At 53.2% G+C, this 18,555-nt stretch overlaps 4 protein-coding genes across 4 annotated transcripts; 3 read left to right on the top strand and 1 right to left on the bottom strand.

The window, feature by feature from the left end:
• Nucleotides 1-59: 59 nt before the first annotated feature.
• PFICI_09280 (uncharacterized protein) lies at nt 60-4,287 on the top strand (the record flags this gene model as incomplete). Its single annotated transcript, XM_007837861.1, has 2 exons — nt 60-2,302; nt 2,382-4,287. 2 exons carry the CDS (start codon nt 60-62, stop codon nt 4,285-4,287), a joined length of 4,149 nt encoding a protein of 1,382 aa, XP_007836052.1.
• Nucleotides 4,288-5,185: 898 nt separating this feature from the next.
• On the top strand, nt 5,186-6,823 carry PFICI_09279 (uncharacterized protein; the record flags this gene model as incomplete). Its single annotated transcript, XM_007837860.1, has 1 exon — nt 5,186-6,823. One exon carries the CDS (start codon nt 5,186-5,188, stop codon nt 6,821-6,823), a length of 1,638 nt encoding a protein of 545 aa, XP_007836051.1.
• Nucleotides 6,824-8,189: 1,366 nt separating this feature from the next.
• PFICI_09278 (Alpha-1,3/1,6-mannosyltransferase alg-2) lies at nt 8,190-9,662 on the top strand (the record flags this gene model as incomplete). The annotated part of the gene is made up of 2 exons (XM_007837859.1): nt 8,190-8,370; nt 8,455-9,662. The coding sequence occupies 2 exons, from the start codon at nt 8,190-8,192 to the stop codon at nt 9,660-9,662; spliced, it is 1,389 nt and encodes a 462-aa protein (XP_007836050.1).
• Nucleotides 9,663-10,157: 495 nt separating this feature from the next.
• Nucleotides 10,158-16,519, bottom strand: PFICI_09277 (uncharacterized protein; the record flags this gene model as incomplete). Its single annotated transcript, XM_007837858.1, has 2 exons — nt 10,158-12,404; nt 12,455-16,519. 2 exons carry the CDS (start codon nt 16,517-16,519, stop codon nt 10,158-10,160), a joined length of 6,312 nt encoding a protein of 2,103 aa, XP_007836049.1.
• Between the last annotated feature and the right edge of the window lie 2,036 nt (nt 16,520-18,555).

The following is an 18,555-nucleotide window of genomic DNA, read 5'->3' as shown; positions in this document are numbered from 1 at the left end:
GCCCACGACTGCGAATCATCCCACCCACACTTTCGCAGCACTCGCCAGATGTTTACCTCATGTCCAGTCCCGACGGTAAGCTCGAAAATGCCGCACCCGCTGCATCGCTGAGCTCTGATACTCTGTCGGCCCTGTCGTCGTTGAACCAACAAGAAGAACAACTTCAGCAGCAGCAGGAGCAGCCGAACCCAGAGCCAGAGCCAGAATCAGTGTTGGCGCAGCAGCAAAACAACCCTCTTCCTTTACCACCTCCTCAACCCTCCTCTACTACTACTACTACCCCCTCGGCGGACGATACTATCTCCCCTGTCACTGCTACTCCTGCTCCTGCTTCTGAGGACGTGAACGTGGACGTCGATGTGGATGTACATGTGGATGCCGCGACTGGCACCACGAATGATGTTATTGACTCTTCTTTGGTGACTGGTCATTCTGTTGAGGACTCTGTACATGTACCTGTATCTCTCCCTGCACGCCCGGCGCATGTCTCGCCGTCGGACGTGCCAGGTACCCCAGAATCCAATCATGCATCTTCTACCACACCTACCGTCCCGTCTGCCGCAGATCAGGGCAGTAATAAAAAGTCTCGTCCTTCCATGTCAAGTCTGAGATCCAGTGGCCCGTCATTGTTGACACAAGCTCTTGCAACTGCTAGAGGCATAATTCCAGCTTCCGCTTCTGCACAGCATCTCGACCCTCGGCGACCAGAGCAGAAGTCGTCGCATTCTTTCGGAGGCACTCCCTCCAACGCCCTGGGCAAGCCACATGGTAGCCCATCCGACCCCATCGATAGAGAACCTCACGATGACATCGCCATACGAGGCGATGGCGCACCCTTGATAACTCGAGTACGTTCGCACGACCAGGCAGTATCCGGCTCGAGCAAAACGATTTCTCTTCCGACATCCCCGCCCACCCCAGCCAACATTTGCATTGCCGCACCCAGTCCCGATATGCCCGGCCGCACGAGCGAAAGGTTCGTGCCCAGTGATCACCGAGATGTGTTCATGGGTGCGAAGGATAGACCCAGATCGTTGGAGCGTACCGAAAAGGAGATCAGAACCCATCAGCTCAATGTTAATGGCACGAGCTCGGCCACCGTCGACAACACTCCTCTGTCGTCTGCCATAACAACACCAGAGCAGGCCCAGCTCGCTGCCGACCAGGAAAGTTCTGATGCCCGTCAACAATATAGAACATGGAGGGCAGAGAGAACTGTATCTGTCGGTCCTGAAAAGGCCTGGTCCATTGGCAAAGGAGACATGGCTGGAGCCGAGCCTGGCCAAGTCGAAAAGTCAATCGCCGAAGCAATTGCTGGCGTGGAGCCAACGCGCAGTCGTAAAGCTAGCCACAGTCTTCGATTCTTCAAGGAGGGCCTGCCAGACGAAAAGGGCAAGCGCAAGGACACGAAACGGAAAGATGATTTGGGCACTCACCAGGAACAGGATGAGGCTGCTCGTGCCCAACACCCCGCCGTCCCCTCGCCCATATACGTTCAAGATTTGATCGGACTTCCGCCCGATGCCATCTTCCCGTCCGCCGGCTCGGCCGTGGAATCCCCTGTCGATGAAGAACCTGCTTCGGACTACTTTGGCATAAAGCCACATCCGGTGGGCCATGATCACCATCCGCAATTATCGCCTGGCCTTGAGCAGCGTAAAGCGATGCCGAGTTACCACGAGCCGGCCTCTGATACTGCTCCAGTGATTGTAAATGGGGTTCGGCACGAGTCTGAGAGTGTGGAAAACGTCGCAGACGCCCCAGAGGAGGGCGAAGATTCTGGCGAAGAGAAGATTTCGTCTGCCTTCTTCGTGCCTCATCAAGAGGCTCCAGAAGTCATAAAGCCTGAACATCATGTTGGCCGGCCTGGACCAATACATCGACAGTCAATTGTCAAGGATGCTAGCCCTTGGCTTGTCAAGGCGGACGAGCCAGAAGTCGAAGACGGACATTTGAGCCAAGATGGTGGGCAGGCCAGCAAGTCTGACCATGGCGTCGTAAGTCAAGTTGGTGACGACTTTGCAGTCCAAGACGATCTTGCTCTTGAGAAATCCCACACTGTGCCAGCCAGTCTTTCACTCCCAGTGCCTCAATACTATGACGACGTGCATGATCATCAGTTTGCGCCCAAAAGACCCCTCGAGGCTATTGAACTCATTCCTTATAAGCACCAAGTTGGTGGCCACACAACCCTGTGGAGGTTCTCCAAGCGTGCCGTCTGCAAAGAATTGAACAACAGTGAAAATAAGTTCTACGAAAATATTGAGCGCTACCATCGCGACCTCCTGCCATTTCTACCCAGGTATGTGTGCCATTTCTGCTTCTGAGTTCTGTGTATTTGTGTCCTGGGGTTATACTGATCAGAGCCTGTTGCAAAACAGATACATTGGCGTGCTTAATGTTACGTTCCAAAAGAAACCGCGACGTCGATCTATCATCAAGAAGGATGAACCAGAGTACATGATTGTGGCCCAGGATGCTCATGCGCCTAGAAATGATGAGAACTTACGCTTGGAGGTGTTGGAGCAACCAAATGAAGCACGAAATGAAAGCAAAGAACACCGCCGGATCATAAGTCAGTCGTTGCAATCATCGCAAACGCACATTCCGACCGTGACCTTTGTGGACAACCAGCACATCCTTCCGAGAAGCCTGCTCGAGCCGTCAGGTGACATTCCTCAGCGTGGTAGAAGCGCGTCTGAGGCCGTGTTGCATGACATGGTTGAAGTGGATAAGGAACAGAGCGCACTCATCAGACGACCCAATTTGGAGACTCGCCATGCTAACAGCTGGGGAGCTACAACGGTCAATAAACGCTTACGAAATGAGGTTTTCAACGATGCTTTTCTGAAGCGACCGATTCCGGTGCAAAAACATCAGAAACCAGCATCTCACTCGAGAGTGATTCCCCGCCGTGCCGTTCAGGGACAGGCTGCTCGGCCTAGCACTGCCGATGCCGATCTCATGTCCTCCCGAGCCATGTCAAGTGCAACTACGGGAGGTCCCCATGGACCCAGCCCCCTTCGAATGATGCCGGGCCTGACGCAGATACAGAGCGACCTTGCCAATGACGAGAGTAGCCTCAAAGTTGAAGCAGCGGATCAGGTCAAAGATGTCACAGGTACTAGTGCTCCTGAGCCTGACACGTTGGACGAGCGCTTCCCTCAGCAACAAAGGCGAAAACGTAGGTATTCTGGGACCAATCTGAGGAGGAAGCCTGAGGATGTCGATGGATCTCGTGGCGATCTCAAATATTTCGAAAACGTTGACGAGGCCGGCTACAAGGGTGATATTGAGGCTCCATTGTCGCCCTCGGAAGCTAGTACTTTGACTGGAGCAAGCCACACACCCACGGATATCAACCAAATATTACACGGTGACGTGCATTCAGCTCAATCAGCCATCTCATCAGCCATCACATCTGAACTTCCTAGCCCAGCTATGGAAGTGAGAAGAATTTCGCGACCAATCAATCCCAAGGAAGCGCAAACGCAGCAAGAATCAATCAAATTCTTCCTGCTTTTGGAGGATTTGACGGCTGGAATGAAGCACCCGTGCATCATGGACTTGAAGATGGGCACCCGCCAATACGGTGTCGAAGCCACTGCCAAGAAACGAGACTCCCAGCGCCGGAAATGTGCAGGCACTACATCAAAGGAACTGGGTGTTAGAGTATGCGGTTTGCAGACATGGGACGTCAAGGAACAAAAGTACATATTCAAGGACAAGTACTATGGACGAGACATTAAGGCGGGACAAGAGTTTCAAGCCGCTTTGAGGCTGTTCCTATCCAACGGAGCTGATGATGCCAGCGTGTTGCGGCATATCCCGACCATTCTCCAGAAGCTGAATCAGCTAGAGGAAACGGTACGCCGTCTACGAGGCTATCGGTTCTACGCAGCGAGTCTCCTGATGTTCTACGACGAGGACACTACCGTAGATGGCTACGACACAGTCATTGAGGATTCGACGACAGACTTCCCTACAGACACTGAAGACGCACCGGGCGCGAGGCGCAAACGCAAGAAGGAGATTGACTTCAAGATTGCCGACTTTGCCAACAGCGTCACTCCGAATGACATAAGCAAGGACAAGCCTTGCCCCCCAAAGTACCCAGACGAGCCCGATCGAGGGTTTCTACGTGGTCTTTGCAGCCTGAAGAAGTATTTCCTCCAAATTCAAAAGGAAATAAGGGCAGAGTTGGGTTTGATTTCGCACTATAGGCAAGAGCGATGCCAAGAGGTGCTCGATGCCGTGGAGGAGATTTATGATTCTGCCAGCGACTAAGTCATCATTCATGACTTCGGTTACGGATACCCATTGATTTGCAAGTTTTGCGTGTCATTAGATAGGAGTTTTTCTTTTTCTTTCTATTCTTGGTCTGCATTTTCATACTGGATTACGAGGAGTCAGTGGTTCGTTATTCATTGGGGGCGTCTTGGTACGGCATCTCCTAGAAATACCCCCGATTGTGCTGTCACAGGTGTTTGCCGGTTCTTGTTTTCTCTTTCTTCCTTTCGTTCTTTCTTGTAATCATTTTACGACGATACGAGATTGATTCTGTTTCGGTGGAGCATGTTCTATCGCCTTCATGAGCTAGGATGGATACATGGGCTTGACAGCCAGTCGTAAGAAACCCGATCAAGGCGATCCATCAGCATCAGTAGATTGACTGGGAAGAGAGAGTTTCTGTTTATTGGGGCAAGATATTGAGAATGTGACTGCTGTCCAGTTGACAGCTTTGCCTGGTACTACACATAGAGTGGTAGAGAAAATAATTTCGATTTTTTTTTTAAACTTTCGTCAGTTTTTAAAGGGGGCCGCTTAATGCACACATTTGTGCCATTCTAGTAAATCACGTCGACAATATGAAGACGACCAGTTGCATATTGTGGACTTCATCCTCCACGATCATGCGAGCGAGACAATTACATTCCAACGGCAGCCACATCCAAAAACGGCCCTCGACAAAGAATCGCCGGGTCGAGCGACACAGTCGACGTTAACAACAACAAAGAAGCGGATCTGCGATGGAGATGCCTTGGGAGGTAATGGGCAAAATATTTGAAGCATCGCAATGTATGAGTCGCAGGTTGAGGTTAAACTTCGCAGAAATGCAGCGCATTCTTGATCGGGGCTAATTTATATGATTGATTCAAACAACATATACGAGCCCACCGTCCAGATGCAGAAAAGAAAGAGACCAGCCAAAGAGAAGCAGCAGAAAATCTGGAAGAAAAAGGACCAGACTGGAATCTACTCGTCTCGGTTGAAACGGGCCAGGGTTCTCCCTTTCCAGCAGGCCTCACTTCTACAATCACTGCCCGACGATGTTCTGTATTACCTGGCGCGCACTTTTCTCTGGGAACCCACGGACATATTCGACCTGGCGCGCACGAGTCGCAGTCTCTGGGGTATACTGGAAAGGGAAATATACATCACTGATGTATTTGCCGTCCAGTACCACGTCTCGCGCGGCCTCGAGGCCCCGAGGACGACGTTGCTGCACTGGGCCGCGCTGGCCGGGAGGACGGATATACTGAGCAAGGCGCTGGCCGCGGCCAAATTGGTATGGACTGGGTACATGAATTTCCAACATTCCAAGTGCGGACACGCGGCCATTCACTTTGCGGCACACTATGGGCGTCTCGAGGTGGTGCGGGCGCTCCAGCGGGAGAAGGAGGAGGGGAGGGCATCATCAGTCGACATGACGGCAGCGTCGGGCTGGATGTGCCCGGCACCGCAGCGTCTACAAAGTATCTTGCAGCGCCTGACGCCAGGCCAGTTTCGTGTGCCCCCAGAGTACATGTTGCAGGACGAAGACTTTCCGTTCAAGATTGATGCGCTGGGTTTGGCGATTCTCAAGGGACATCGGGACGTGGCTATGCACCTCTTGGATATTTACGACGCAGAGCGGATCGAGGAGGAAAAGATATTTCCACCGCTTCATCTGGCAGCCTTTGTGGGCATGGCCGAGGTTGTTGAATCCATTCTGAGTAGGGGAATTAATGTGAGTGCCGTGTGTAAGCATGTGGCCAACAGCGTCGCAATACACTGGGCGGCGGCCGGATCGAGCAAAGATGAGAACACGCAAACCCTGAGAATCCTCAGAGAATATGGCGCAGATATTACGATTCGCGATTCTGTAGGACGTACGCCACTCGACTGGGCAATCGGCTTCAAAAATGCGGACAACGTGCTCTACCTGCTGAAACGCTCGATTCGATCCCTTGCGCCTGGCCACCTGGCCAACCAAGTCGAGGAATGGACCAAGAGGCTGCAGAGATGCATGGCTGATGATCTTCTACTCGACTGTACAAAGTTCATACTCAAGCATTGTCCACGTTTGCCCGAGGAGTGCCTCAAGCTGTGCGTACAGTCGACGTTCTGGGACATTGACCGCAGCTGGGACGAGGCGGGCTGCGTATCCACGTCAAGCAAGAACCTCGCGACCAAGCGGTGGCTCGTGGACAAGAACATTGGGCTCGGCGTCCTCAGCAAGGGGGCGCGGCAGAGCTGGATGCAGGAAGAGCTGTTCCAGGGCCGCTGCTTCTTGCACTACGCGGCGGGCTCGACGGACATCGACGCCGAGCTGCTCGCCCTGGCCATCCAGAAGCGGCCCCACGATATCGACGTCGTCGACGCCAAGGGCCTGACGCCGCTCGAGCTGGCGCTGGGGTACCGCTGCATACCGGAAAAGGTCAAGCTGCTGTTGCGGTCCGGAGCGAACCCGGCGCTCTGCTACGGGGGCGAGAGAGCGCGGGCCGATGTTGATCGACAGATTGAACAGCTCACGTTGGAAGAAGAGGGAGACGTTGAATAAATAGTTCATGAAATGTATTCGAGACCAAAAGTTCTATATAAAGTCTTCATCTGAGAAACACCTCCCAGAGAGTCTTCATATACGCAACCGTGTCATTATTATATTTGTATTCGAGACCGTAATACATTCGTCTCAACTTCCAATGTTTAAAAAAGATATGCATACTGAGAGGCAACAACAGACTTTCTTTCTTGTATAGTTTTTCCTCTTGCCCGTTGCGGGCCTCTGAAGCTTGAAGTCCCAGAAACCCCTCCCACAAAGATCTCGATATACGACTCACGAGACCCGCGTTGAGATTTGTTTTGCACCATTAAAGATGCTCAAAAGTCCATTCCCCTACCCACATTGCTTGGGAGTGGCAGTACTCGTCTGTAGTAAGCTCGCGAATATCGTCAACAGCGGCCGGGGTCTTGGGTTCAGTGCCCTCCAAGTCGAAACAGTCCATGTATCATATTGGGAATGCCCTGTAGGGGAGTTTCCTTGGTCTTGCTCCGTCTTCCCTCTTGACCATCGTGTGTATGGTGAGATTGCCAAGAGTAGTGATGTTGTTCATGGTGGATGTAATGCAAACCAGACGTGGGTTTTCTGTTGATGATTCGATTCTGTCACCGTATGGGGCGGCATTCGCCAAGACGAAGCAGGAGAAGGCGATTATAGACGATAACAACTTTCGAGGATTCATTATATTGAGATGAGATGAAAATTAAGGTGAATAGTTTGTATGTGATTTTTTTATTTGCTTGGATGGTGTATTGATTGGATGATTGGCTGTTTTTTTGGTTCTCATGATTCGGTCAGGGTCAAGTATCTAGGGGAAAACTACGAAAGGGTTGGGACAAGTCAATCATATTTAACATTTCCAACATACATGTTGTTGGGCAGCTGTTCCGAGGCAATTTTTGGGTGTCGGAGATGGAGGTTGGTTTTGTTGATTCGGTACTCCGTAGATAATGATCAAGTTTATGGGAGCCGAACATGGAAGTCTGTTGTCTACCTGCAGAATTATACCTACCTTATCAAGGTACCTACTTGGCACCCCGTTGACAACCTATGTACCCTACAGACCGGGGGGTTGCGTCAACTATTTCCGCCGCGATAGGCGAATATGGATACCAACCTAATGTATGCAAGGGCGTTAAATGCCATGGTGGGGTCGAGGGGGTACGTAGTCGTAATCGTAGGGCTGAAGAGGCCAGACAAGCGAAGAGACAAGGCGCTGCTACTGCTACTGCTTGGCGCGTCAAGCTCAAGCTCCGGCCAGTCCTGTCCGTCACCTTTCCACCAAAGGGCCGAGCAAGCCACCCTTTTTCCTTTTTGTATTTGAATTTTTCTTACAAGGGCATGGCCAGGCGATAATCAGACAGCCATGGCCGACAAGAAAGCATCCTCCGGCAAGACCATTGTCTTCCTGCACCCCGACCTGGGCATTGGCGGCGCCGAACGCCTAGTCGTTGACGCTGCCGTGGGCCTGCAGAATCGCGGCCACAAGGTCGTAGTCTTCACGAGCCACTGCGATCCGAGTCACTGCTTTGATGAAGCTCGCGATGGTACGTGTGAATAGCCTCCACATTTGCGCCGACGATACAGTCGTATACAAAGAATACGGAACTGACCTATACTTCTTGTTCCAGGAACCCTCGATGTTCGAGTCCGCGGCAATACCATCATTCCATCCTCCATCCTGTCTCGCTTCAGCATCCTTTGCGCCATACTGCGACAACTGCACCTTATGGTCCAGATTCACTTCAACTCGGAGCTAAAGGACCTCTCCCCCGATGCCTTCTTCATCGATCAGCTCAGCGCCGGCCTCCCGCTGCTCCAGTACCTCTACCCCCGCGGTCGCATCTTCTTCTACTGCCACTTTCCCGATCTCCTCCTCGCCCAGGGCCGCCAGAAATGGTGGAAGCGCATCTACCGCATCCCCTTTGACTGGCTCGAGCAGTGGAGCATGAGCTTTGCCGACGCCATTGCCGTCAACTCAAACTTTACAAAGGGCGTCGTCAGTCGCACCTGGCCCGGCCTGGCCAAGAAGCGCGACCTCAAGACCGTCTACCCGTGCGTCGACACCAAGACCAACAAGAGCCCCGAGGTCGAACAGGGCAAGCCGCTGTGGAACGGCAAAAAGTTCTTGCTCAGCATCAACCGCTTTGAGCGCAAAAAGGACGTGGCCTTGGCCATCAAGGCCTATGCCGGACTGACCCCACAGGCCCGACAGGGCGTCCGCCTCGTCGTTGCTGGTGGGTACGACAGCAGGGTGGCCGAGAACGTGGGCTACCACAATGAGTTGGTTGAGCTCGCCAACTCTCTCGGCCTGAGCAACGTGACTGCCAAGACCATCGTAGGTGCCCTGGAGGTGCCCGATGATGTCCAGGTCCTGTTCCTCCTGTCGGTGCCAAATCTGCTCAAGGAGATGCTTCTGAACTCTACACAGCTTCTAGTATACACACCCGCCAATGAACACTTTGGCATCGTCCCCCTGGAAGCGATGCTGGCAGGTGTCCCCGTCTTGGCCGCGGATACCGGAGGTCCCACCGAGACGGTGCTCGAGGGCGAGACGGGCTGGCTCAGATCACCTAGCAAGGTGGAGGCGTGGACCGAGGTCATGGACCGAGTTCTTCACCAACTGTCCAATGGCGAGCTCGACAAGATGCGTCAGACGGGCATCTCCCGCGTCCGAGATAATTTTGGAGACGTGCAGATGGCGGAGCGCATTGATGGCATCTGCGATGAGATTTTGCAGCAACAGACCAAGCCGGGCTCGTACGCTCCGGTCCTCTTTGTAATAGCCCTTCTCGGTGGTCTCGTAGGCGCCGCTGTAGCCGTGGCTGTAAATTTGTAAAATCCAGTTAGACTGTCATGAAATAGGATCAATTCATTCAATGCATACAGCAGTCTTGACACGCTTCAGCGAACGAGAGATGACCATGTGACAGTTCAATAAGTTTTGAATATGCTATCTACGTGTTTTGTACAGAAAACTACATACAGCGAGGTGTTGGTTTTCCATTTACAAGCCTGGCCAGAATGTTGGGCCTACAAAGGTTTCTGTCATTGTCTCATGACGACCAGCCGCACGTAGAAAAAACAAAAACAAAAAGGAGAGAGAAACGCCATACAACGTGTTGTTACCGAGTGACCAAGCGTAAATGATCCTTCAACGATAACTCCCATAAACATGTATCAGCCACTTCTCATGCACGACAATGATAAGAGAGCCAAAGGAAATAGTGTACATCTCGTCAGGCGAGAACAACGCTTTTCCTGCTCTTGCATATATTTTATAAAGAACAAACAAGAAACAATCCTCGTCCACAAGCCAGCCATAAGATTGAAGCTAGCGGCCATATCTGTCGAGTCTACGATCGTACATGCTTTGCGGTGGTTCCTGCGGTCGGAGCTGCTGGTGCAGAATGGACTGTTGCTGCTGCTGCTCACGAAGCTGTGCCTCACGCATGTCCTGCGGGGGCGGCGGATATGCCCCCCTGTGATCATAAGGATTGGGGGTATAACTCCTTTGAGGCCCGGGGTCGCGAAGATCTCGACCTGGTACAGGAGTGTTGGCATATCGTGGGTAAGCCGATGGGGGCTGCGGCGGCGGCGGCTCAGCCGCACGCGAAGCAGGCGCATAAGGTGTCTGCATTGGGGGTTGCATACTTCGATGAGGCTGATGATACATATCACGGGGGTCCCCGCGAGTATCCCGGGCGTCGCGGAGGTTCAACGCATCGCGGGGGTCGTGAGTGCGAGGCGCGGCCCATGTTGGCTGCGGTGGCACAGAGCTACTTGGTGGTGGAGGCTTTGGTGTCGATGCCGCATGTTGAGCCGCCCACGCAGACTGCGCCGGGGGCGGCTGTGCAGACTTTGGCGCCCAGCCTTGCTGCGGTTGCGGTGCCTGTTGCTGCTGCATACCGTGACTTGAATGTGGGCCTGGCCAGCCCATCTCTCGAACAGGAGCAGGGGGAGGCTCGTGGCCTCTCGGGACTGACGGGTGACCGCCATACTGGGGAGGCGGAGATGCTGCAGAGGGAGGTGGTGGTGCTGGTGCTCCATATGGGTAGGCTGGCTGTGATTGATATGGCATTTGCCCAGAGGGCGTAGGAGGAGGGTACGGCTGCACTGCTTGTGGCGAGATTGCATGTGCTTGATGAGGTGATGAAAATTGCCGCTGGTGCCTATAGAAATCTCGTTCCGGACGCTCGGCTGGGGACTCCATTGCAATGTGCCGTGGTGTACTCATGGGCTGAGTCTGTGGAGACGCCGTGTACGGCTTCAAGGCAGGCATCGACGAAGGCGCTGATGGCGGGGGACGCCCGAAATGTCCATAAGCTTGGGCATCCGCCATGGGAGGCGCTTGTTGCCGCATCTGCGTTGGGGCCGGAGGAGCCGGGGGCGGCCGCGACAGACTACTAGCCGGAGGTGGAGTGGCGGATGGTTTCATGGCAGAAGGCACCTCGGAAAGCCTTTTAGGCGGAGCAGGCTCATCGTTCAATAAGGACATGATATTGCTAGTCTTGGGCTTAGACGATACCACCGGCGGGGGGGCCACTGGTGGAGTAGATTGCATTGGAGGTGTACGGGTGTACTCTGGCAGAACGCCCACATCGCTACCAGGCCGCGACAAAGTTGAAAGAGGTCGAGGCGGGGCTGGCGAAGAAGGGTGCATGTCAGTCATCATACCACCGCGGACAGGTGGTTGCTGCTGCTGCTGCTGCTGCTGTTGTTGTTGTTGTTGTTGTTGTTGTTGTTGCTGCTGCTGCTGATGGAGAATGCTGCCGAACGATACCACCTGGGGCGGAACTGAAGCAGCAGTCCTTGGAGGCTCGGGGGCTCTTGACATGGGCATGCTTTCTCGGGCGACAATATGGCTCGGCTGCTGTGGTAACGTGTATGGATCCACACGAGAATAAGGATCAATTGGCGCATCAGGCTCTTGCTTGACAACCCGAAGTGGCGTACGTTCCTGGATGATTGGCTCTTTGGGAGGCTTGACTTCCATCTTCTGTCTCTCGACAGGAGCCTCGACAACTGCGGAACCAGGTAATGGATGCCGCATAGAGGGAGGTTCAGATACCGGCGTCATTTGCGCCTGTGCTTGCATTGGAAGCGAGGTTCTCACGGGTGTCTGCAGAACCTCGCGTTCCCTCTCAGGATATCCAAATGGAGCACGAAGAGGTCTGTTTGACGGAGACATCGTTTGAGAAACAACAGGCTGACCAAGTGGCTGCGTCGCAGCTTGTACAGGGGCAGGCACCCCGGTTGAGGCAGGTTGGCTGAAGGGAGACGACTGCATTATGGCTGCTTGTTGAGGTTGTGCAGCGATTGGAACATTAAACCGGCCAGTCATAGGCTGCACGACTGCTGGTGGTTCAATCTTGGGCGGTGGAGCGTCTTCCATGATGGTATCCGAAACTAGAGTTCGGTTCAGCGGTGTCGTGTCGAATCTGCCCTTCTTGACTGGTGGGGTAGGAGGCGGCGGAAAAGGAAGTTTCTCGCCCCTCGCTTTCTTGTCATCGGCCTCGCGGACACGCTCTTCCCAGTCCTTCTTGCCGTTCTCCTTCTGCCTGAGATAATAGTTTTTGACCTGGGGAATCATTAGCATAAATTATGACATCAAGGTTGTGCCAGACATACCATCACCGAAGTTTTGGTGCCCATATGCGAGGACAATTTGTGCCAATCACTACCAAATGCCGAAAGGTAAAAGGGGAAATCTGTCGCTTCGGAAACACTCCAATAGCTCGAAGCTGATGAGCCTGCCTTTCGCTCTGTCGCTGGGCGTTGTTGAGTGACCTCGAATGAGGGCACAACCCCAGGCTGGGGCGGTTCAGGGCGCAAGGGAGGAGCCATGTCTGGCACTGTTGTGGGTATGACTGTCCGTTCCGGGCTACGAAGTGGTTGCACAGCTGTAAAGGGCGGTTGTATGGAGACAGCGGCTGCCTGCATACCACCAGAACCTAATTCAAAGGCCGAAGCGATTTGGGAAGCATCAGCAGGAGGTGGTTGGGTCGTAGCCCATTCCGAGGTCTGAACCCTGGAGCTAGATCTAGATCGATTACCTTTGCTGGTAGTCGGAGGAGGCCCAGCAGCAAGCGTTTGGTTAGCTCTCGTTTGCTTTTCTTGCTTGTCCCTGGCCTTGCGGCCACGACCTTTGGGTTTTTCTGTTCCGTCGCCAGTTTTTCCTCTACGCCCAGGAGTTGAGGCACCAGTCGCATTCTCGCTGTCTGCTGCAGGGGTAGCCTCGGAATTAAAGGTAGGCGCTGCAGCGCGTCGAGGCCGACGTCTCTCCCCATTTTCACCGGTATCCTGTGACTCTTCATGCTCAGGGAGCTCTGATACGAGGGCACTGGAACGACCCTTGCCGTTGCGCTTCCTTCGCTGCCGCGGCCGGCGCTTAAGCTTCTCCTTGAGATTGAGGTTTTCCTTGCCTTTTGAAAGGTAGTAGAATTGAATGGTGGTGCCAAAATCTCGTTCCGGCAGCGCATTGGCAACTCGGCCCCATTGCTTCGGGAATTCCATGTAAGCCTTCTCGAAGAGCTTAACTTCTTCTTCGCTGAAATTCTGGGTCGGTGGCAGAACCTCCCATGCAGCGATAACCTTTTCTGGGTTGGTTCGCCCTGTTTCGTCAACATAAAACTGGTTGTCCTTTTCTTGCTGCGTCTGGAATTGGTCGGGTATAATGGCCTCCTTTTCGCTTCTATACTTTTCCTTCTCGGCCCGCAGTTGACGCTCGCGCTTTTCTTCTTCTTGCCGCCTGGACTCTTCCAGAATTCTTTCCATGTCGCGCTCTGTAGCATATCTACTACGCCTAGTTGACTCAGGTTTGGTGCCCTCGTTGTTGAATCCCGGTTTCTGCACGGGAACGTCCGAAGCTCCGGGTATGTAGGTAAACTTTTCTCGGCTCTGCACGGCCACAGGGTCGTCTGACATGGTAAATCTAAGATAAGCCTCGTAGTCGTGCTCATACAACTTTCTTTGTTTTGACTGCTCCGTACCGACTTCATGAGCATCTTCATTCATCCGCTTGAGAATGAAATTGTTCAAGGCTGGCTGAGGAGACTCGAGAGATTTGACAAATGGCTGGTCCTGAAACCACGGCACTTCGTTGAAGTCTGGCAACGAGTCCAGAGGCGGGGTCATCATATGAACACGAACTGTCTCGACAGTCCGAAGGTCAATGTCCTCGTCAACATCCGTTTCATCATCATCCTCGGGGGGCGAAGGGGTCGATGTACCCTGCTTGCTTTCCTCCTTTGACAGAGCCGACTCTTCTTCAGGACCAACCGAGGATGGGTGAGACCGTGGGGACTTGAGCCCATTGACACGAGGTACCTCCAGTTGTGACCCAAGTGCAGACTTGACAGTGTCAGCAACATCTTCCATAATTACATCTTGGTCATCCGTCTTTGGTGCCTTGGCTTCTGGTTCCTTAACTTCTGGTTCCTCAATGGCATGACCTTCAGCAGATATCATCTCAACATCCTCCTCGATTGATGGGTGTGGAAGTTCAGGGACGGGTGGCAACGAAGGAGCAACGATGTGAGGCACTATCTTCTCGGGCTGTTGGATTTCCGGCTCAGCAGTCGAAGTCACAGGCTCTGGAGCAGGAGCAGGGGATGGACCATCCTTTGGTGTTTCTGCCTTTAGCTCCACCAAGTCCTCTAAAACTTTGTCTACCTCTGGGGTTTCGGGTACAGCTCCAATCATAGACTGCAGACCCTCCGCGTCCGTAGCGAGTTTGTCGGCAGCTTCCAAGGAGAGGATTGAATGGCGAACTAAAACGTCCGTAGAACCAGCATCCTCGATAACTTCTAGTTTCTTAAGGTTTGTTTCCGCTTCAAGAAGATTAGTCTCGATAACATGTTCAAACTCTTCGTCGTCTGATTCCGATGATTGATCCAGTATTGTGGCCTTTGGCTGCTTCCGCGGGAGTGTGATCGTTCCATGCTTTAGTGAACGCTTGAATTCAATATGCGTCCTCGGTACGTCAACCACTGGCCTTGATGTCTTCTCTTCGATGGTTTTGTTTTCTCTCAAGCCATGGTCGTTCGGATCTCGGGAGCGCGCAGAATCAGGCAGCACTGTCGTGGGGGATATTTGCTGTCTATATTCGCGATCGAAAGAGCCGGCGGACCGGGGCCTCCGAGCATAGCGATCATGATCATCGACGTCGTGCATATGCACATCGCGATTCTGGCCATCCATCCGATCATAAGAGTCTTGAGCATCACTACTGCGTGGCCGCCGATCAGGGTCTGTAGGTTGGTCTGAACTTGAACTCTCAGGACGGTACCCTGGAAAGCGGCTTGGGACGAAACCCTGAGACCTGTTCATTTTTGGAGACTCTGGTCCACCCTTCAAATTCGGATTGATCCACTGCTTTGATGAAGGACCAGTTCTGGGCGTGTGAGTGTAGCCGTGAGCACGGGGACCTGAAGGTATTGGAGGTGCACCATCGGCAAATGGCGGTTTTGAAGGGCCAGTGGGCGGCGGCCGTGCATCGCTGTTTGTGGCAGGGCCTGGAGGGAGAGGGCGCTCGTCCTTCAAAGCACGCGGGCCGGTTGGAGGTGCCTTATTAGCTGTAGGGGCTGTTGCATCGGAGATGGACGCAGTTCGATTTGGTATGGACCCAAATGAAGGTGCAGCGGGCGCAATGGGTGGCGGCGACACATCTCGGCTCGAAGGTGGTGGCTCGTGCGAGGTGCGTTCCATCTTGGCACGGTTTTCACGCTCCCGAAGATCACGCTCGTCCCGGAGGTCGCGTGGGCGACTGTCATTGTCGAAGAACCGCGGTTCTCGATCCCGATCATCCCGATCGCGGAAACGTCCTTCTTGGGAACGCGCCCGAGCCCCGGGCCCGTACCTGTCTCGATCTCTGTCGTCATAAAAGCCTCTACCACGGCCTCTGTCCCGGTCGCCACCACGGCCACGCCCCCGGCCACGACCACCAAATCCACCACGATACGACGAGGGTCCAAAGGGGGGATCCGAGTTGGAGGATCCAGCAGACAAAGGTCCATCTCTCGAGCCTCGTCGCGCTCTTTCCGCATCGACACCCAAGGGTGCATCTCTCAAGTCGCGAAAGTCTCTGCCGGGAGGGGATCTGCCACGAGGCGACGGCCGACGACCTCGAAAGCTGTCGCGATCCCTGTCCCGCCAATCTCTTTCCCGTTCTCGACTACGTTCATCACGGTATGTCGAGTCACGTCTGTCCCGAAAGTCAATATCACGATCTCTGCCTCTGTCGCGACTGTCATCTCGCCAGCCACGGCCGCGGCCGCGGCCCCGTCCACGAAAGTCGCCGGATATGCCACCCCCGCGCGGCCCGCTTGGTGCATCTAACAAGGCACGAGGACCTCTGGGGGTATCCCTCGGCAAAGTGTCACGAAAGCTGTCGCGATTCGTCTGAAATGCCGAGTTGGCGCGGTTCTCTCCTGATGCTCTCCGCGGCCCCCCATCACTATATTGAGACGCGCGGTCATTGTACCTATCCCCAGGGGAACGATCACGGGATCTTGATCTATTGCGAGTATCGCCGTCATAGCGTGAGCCGGAGTAGCGGGAAGCCCTAGAAAGTGTGTGATGAGCATTGGTGTCAAGGTACGCGGGGCGGTTCGTAGAGCGATGGCGAGAGGTGTAGCCAGATGCAGGTTTGTGCCGTCTATCTGGCTGGGTGTATGGGATAGAGCGGGGTGCCATGGAACGGTATTAACAGCATCTTATCGACGATCATATGTTTGTGCGCTAGCACTTTATTCTGATGTTTGCATGACATGATCACGGGTTGGGAGAGGAAACGAGGGGACTACGAAGGGAGGTATATCATTAATACATACATGTTCCGCTGCTGCGGTTTATGGCCACCGCTCAGCAAGGTCCTGAAGGTTTCTCATATGGTAAACGTGGTTAGCAACAAGCAAAAAAGGTTGTTGCTTTGGGTTATGTGTCTCTCGGCGTGTTGGCTTTTTGACTTCGTCTCTTGCGGATACGTGGTTGATGGCCGGGGCCTAGGCAGTCTTGCGACCTGAGCTGCTACGTATATTCGAGTGTCCTTGATGGCGCACAAAGCAGGTGGACGGTCGGTCAGTGGATGCGGAAAGGTATGGAGACTTTTCGGCAGTCCAAACTATGGGGGGTTACCAAGAACGTTGGCTTGCGTTGACCTTGCGGCGTTGTGTCCGATCGCGTCTGGGAATAAGCAACTGAAGTTGAGGAAGAGATCAAAAGAGGCTGAAATTGGAGATCTCGAAAACAACCAAAACCTTTGCCCAAGCGGCGGCTACCTTAGACAGGCCTCACTGACATGGGGTGGAAATGCGCTAACGTTAATTGCATCTGGTCGCCCGCACCATCTGCAAGAGACGTGCCCCGTCCATCCCGTGCAAGCCCATTTGATGGAAAACACCGACCCAATCCCAGCCCCCCTACCTAGGTACCTACCTAGCCCGAGGCATCTATCACCGTGGTACCTTCGAGTGATACATCATTACTCCTCGAGCTCAATGCGTATCTAATTGATGGGTTCCCACAGTCGAATGTCGGAATTTGAAAAGCTGTTCACAACTTTTCATGCGCTTCTGTCATCGCTTGGCGTGGTAAGTAGAGCTACCTAGGTAGTCGGGTTGGTGTCTAATATGTATTACAGGAGGATATCCCACCACTATATACGCGAGGCCTCGAGTCCGAAGGATGATACATCTTGCCCATGATATTTTAGGGTGGGCAGATGTAGGTGATGTATTACACCAATGATACCTCCCCCTATAAGTTTGAACATGTGGCACTGACTCGCAAGTTTGCTGTGCTTCTCGGTGCTTATGTCAACGGTTCTTGATGTTCCACTACACAGTAAAAAGGTACCTACCCAATGTACATGCCTACACATTGATCCAGGCAGGGATTCGCCAACACGCATCTGGCATCAACTCAAGTGCTCCCAGGCCCCGTGCAGAAGTCAGGTAGGGAGTATCTATCTATCCATGGATGTGCCTACTCTCACACATTTCCCCTGAATACTACATATACTACTTGTGTAGTAATTGATAGGCGTTAGATACATGTACAAAATTTGCGAAATGATCGTGGAATGATTGGGTAAATGTAGATAAGCAATCGTTAATTCTATGTAACGATCCAAACGAGCTTCTTTCCTGGCAGCATAGACACAACATAATACATTTGTAGTATTATTCTGTGTATGCAGACTGCCTGACTGCTTTCAAATATTCTTCTCGGGGCGCTCGGTGCCTATGCCCCGATAGACTTGTGGGGATCTGGAACTGCCATGTAATCTGTACAACCTGGGTGCGTGCCAAGCGTGCTGCTAAACCGCGCCGCCGCCGCTCAGCGGCTGGTAGAGTGTACACAGAATGGCGTTGGTCCCTGTTGGACGAAGTGTCAGGTGGTGTTGGCATTCGTTTGTGGCGCTGTGGCTAGCCAAGGGAAGCGGGAGAAAAAAAAAATCACCACAATACCCACTTTTAACAGCCGTATTTGCATCCAAGACGTTAAAAAGTTTACATCACATTTTTCCCATCCCAAATAGTGATGGACTTATATCCGATCGCAAACCTGACGACAAATTTTGATCTATGAATTTCGATCAACTGAGCATGGTTATATTGATCAATTAAAAGGCCCAAGATACTTGTGCATACCTTATCTATATCGTTTTTGCACAAGGGTTCGCGATCTGTGATTCCCATTGCCTTTATCCTTGGCGGCCAGGCAGCGTC

Source organism: Pestalotiopsis fici, assembly GCF_000516985.1.
Source record: "Pestalotiopsis fici W106-1 unplaced genomic scaffold PFICI_Scf_6, whole genome shotgun sequence".
NCBI lineage: Eukaryota > Fungi > Ascomycota > Sordariomycetes > Amphisphaeriales > Sporocadaceae > Pestalotiopsis > Pestalotiopsis fici.
The sequence above is the reverse complement of the archived record's forward strand: the minus strand, read 5'-3'. Positions and strand labels throughout refer to the sequence as shown.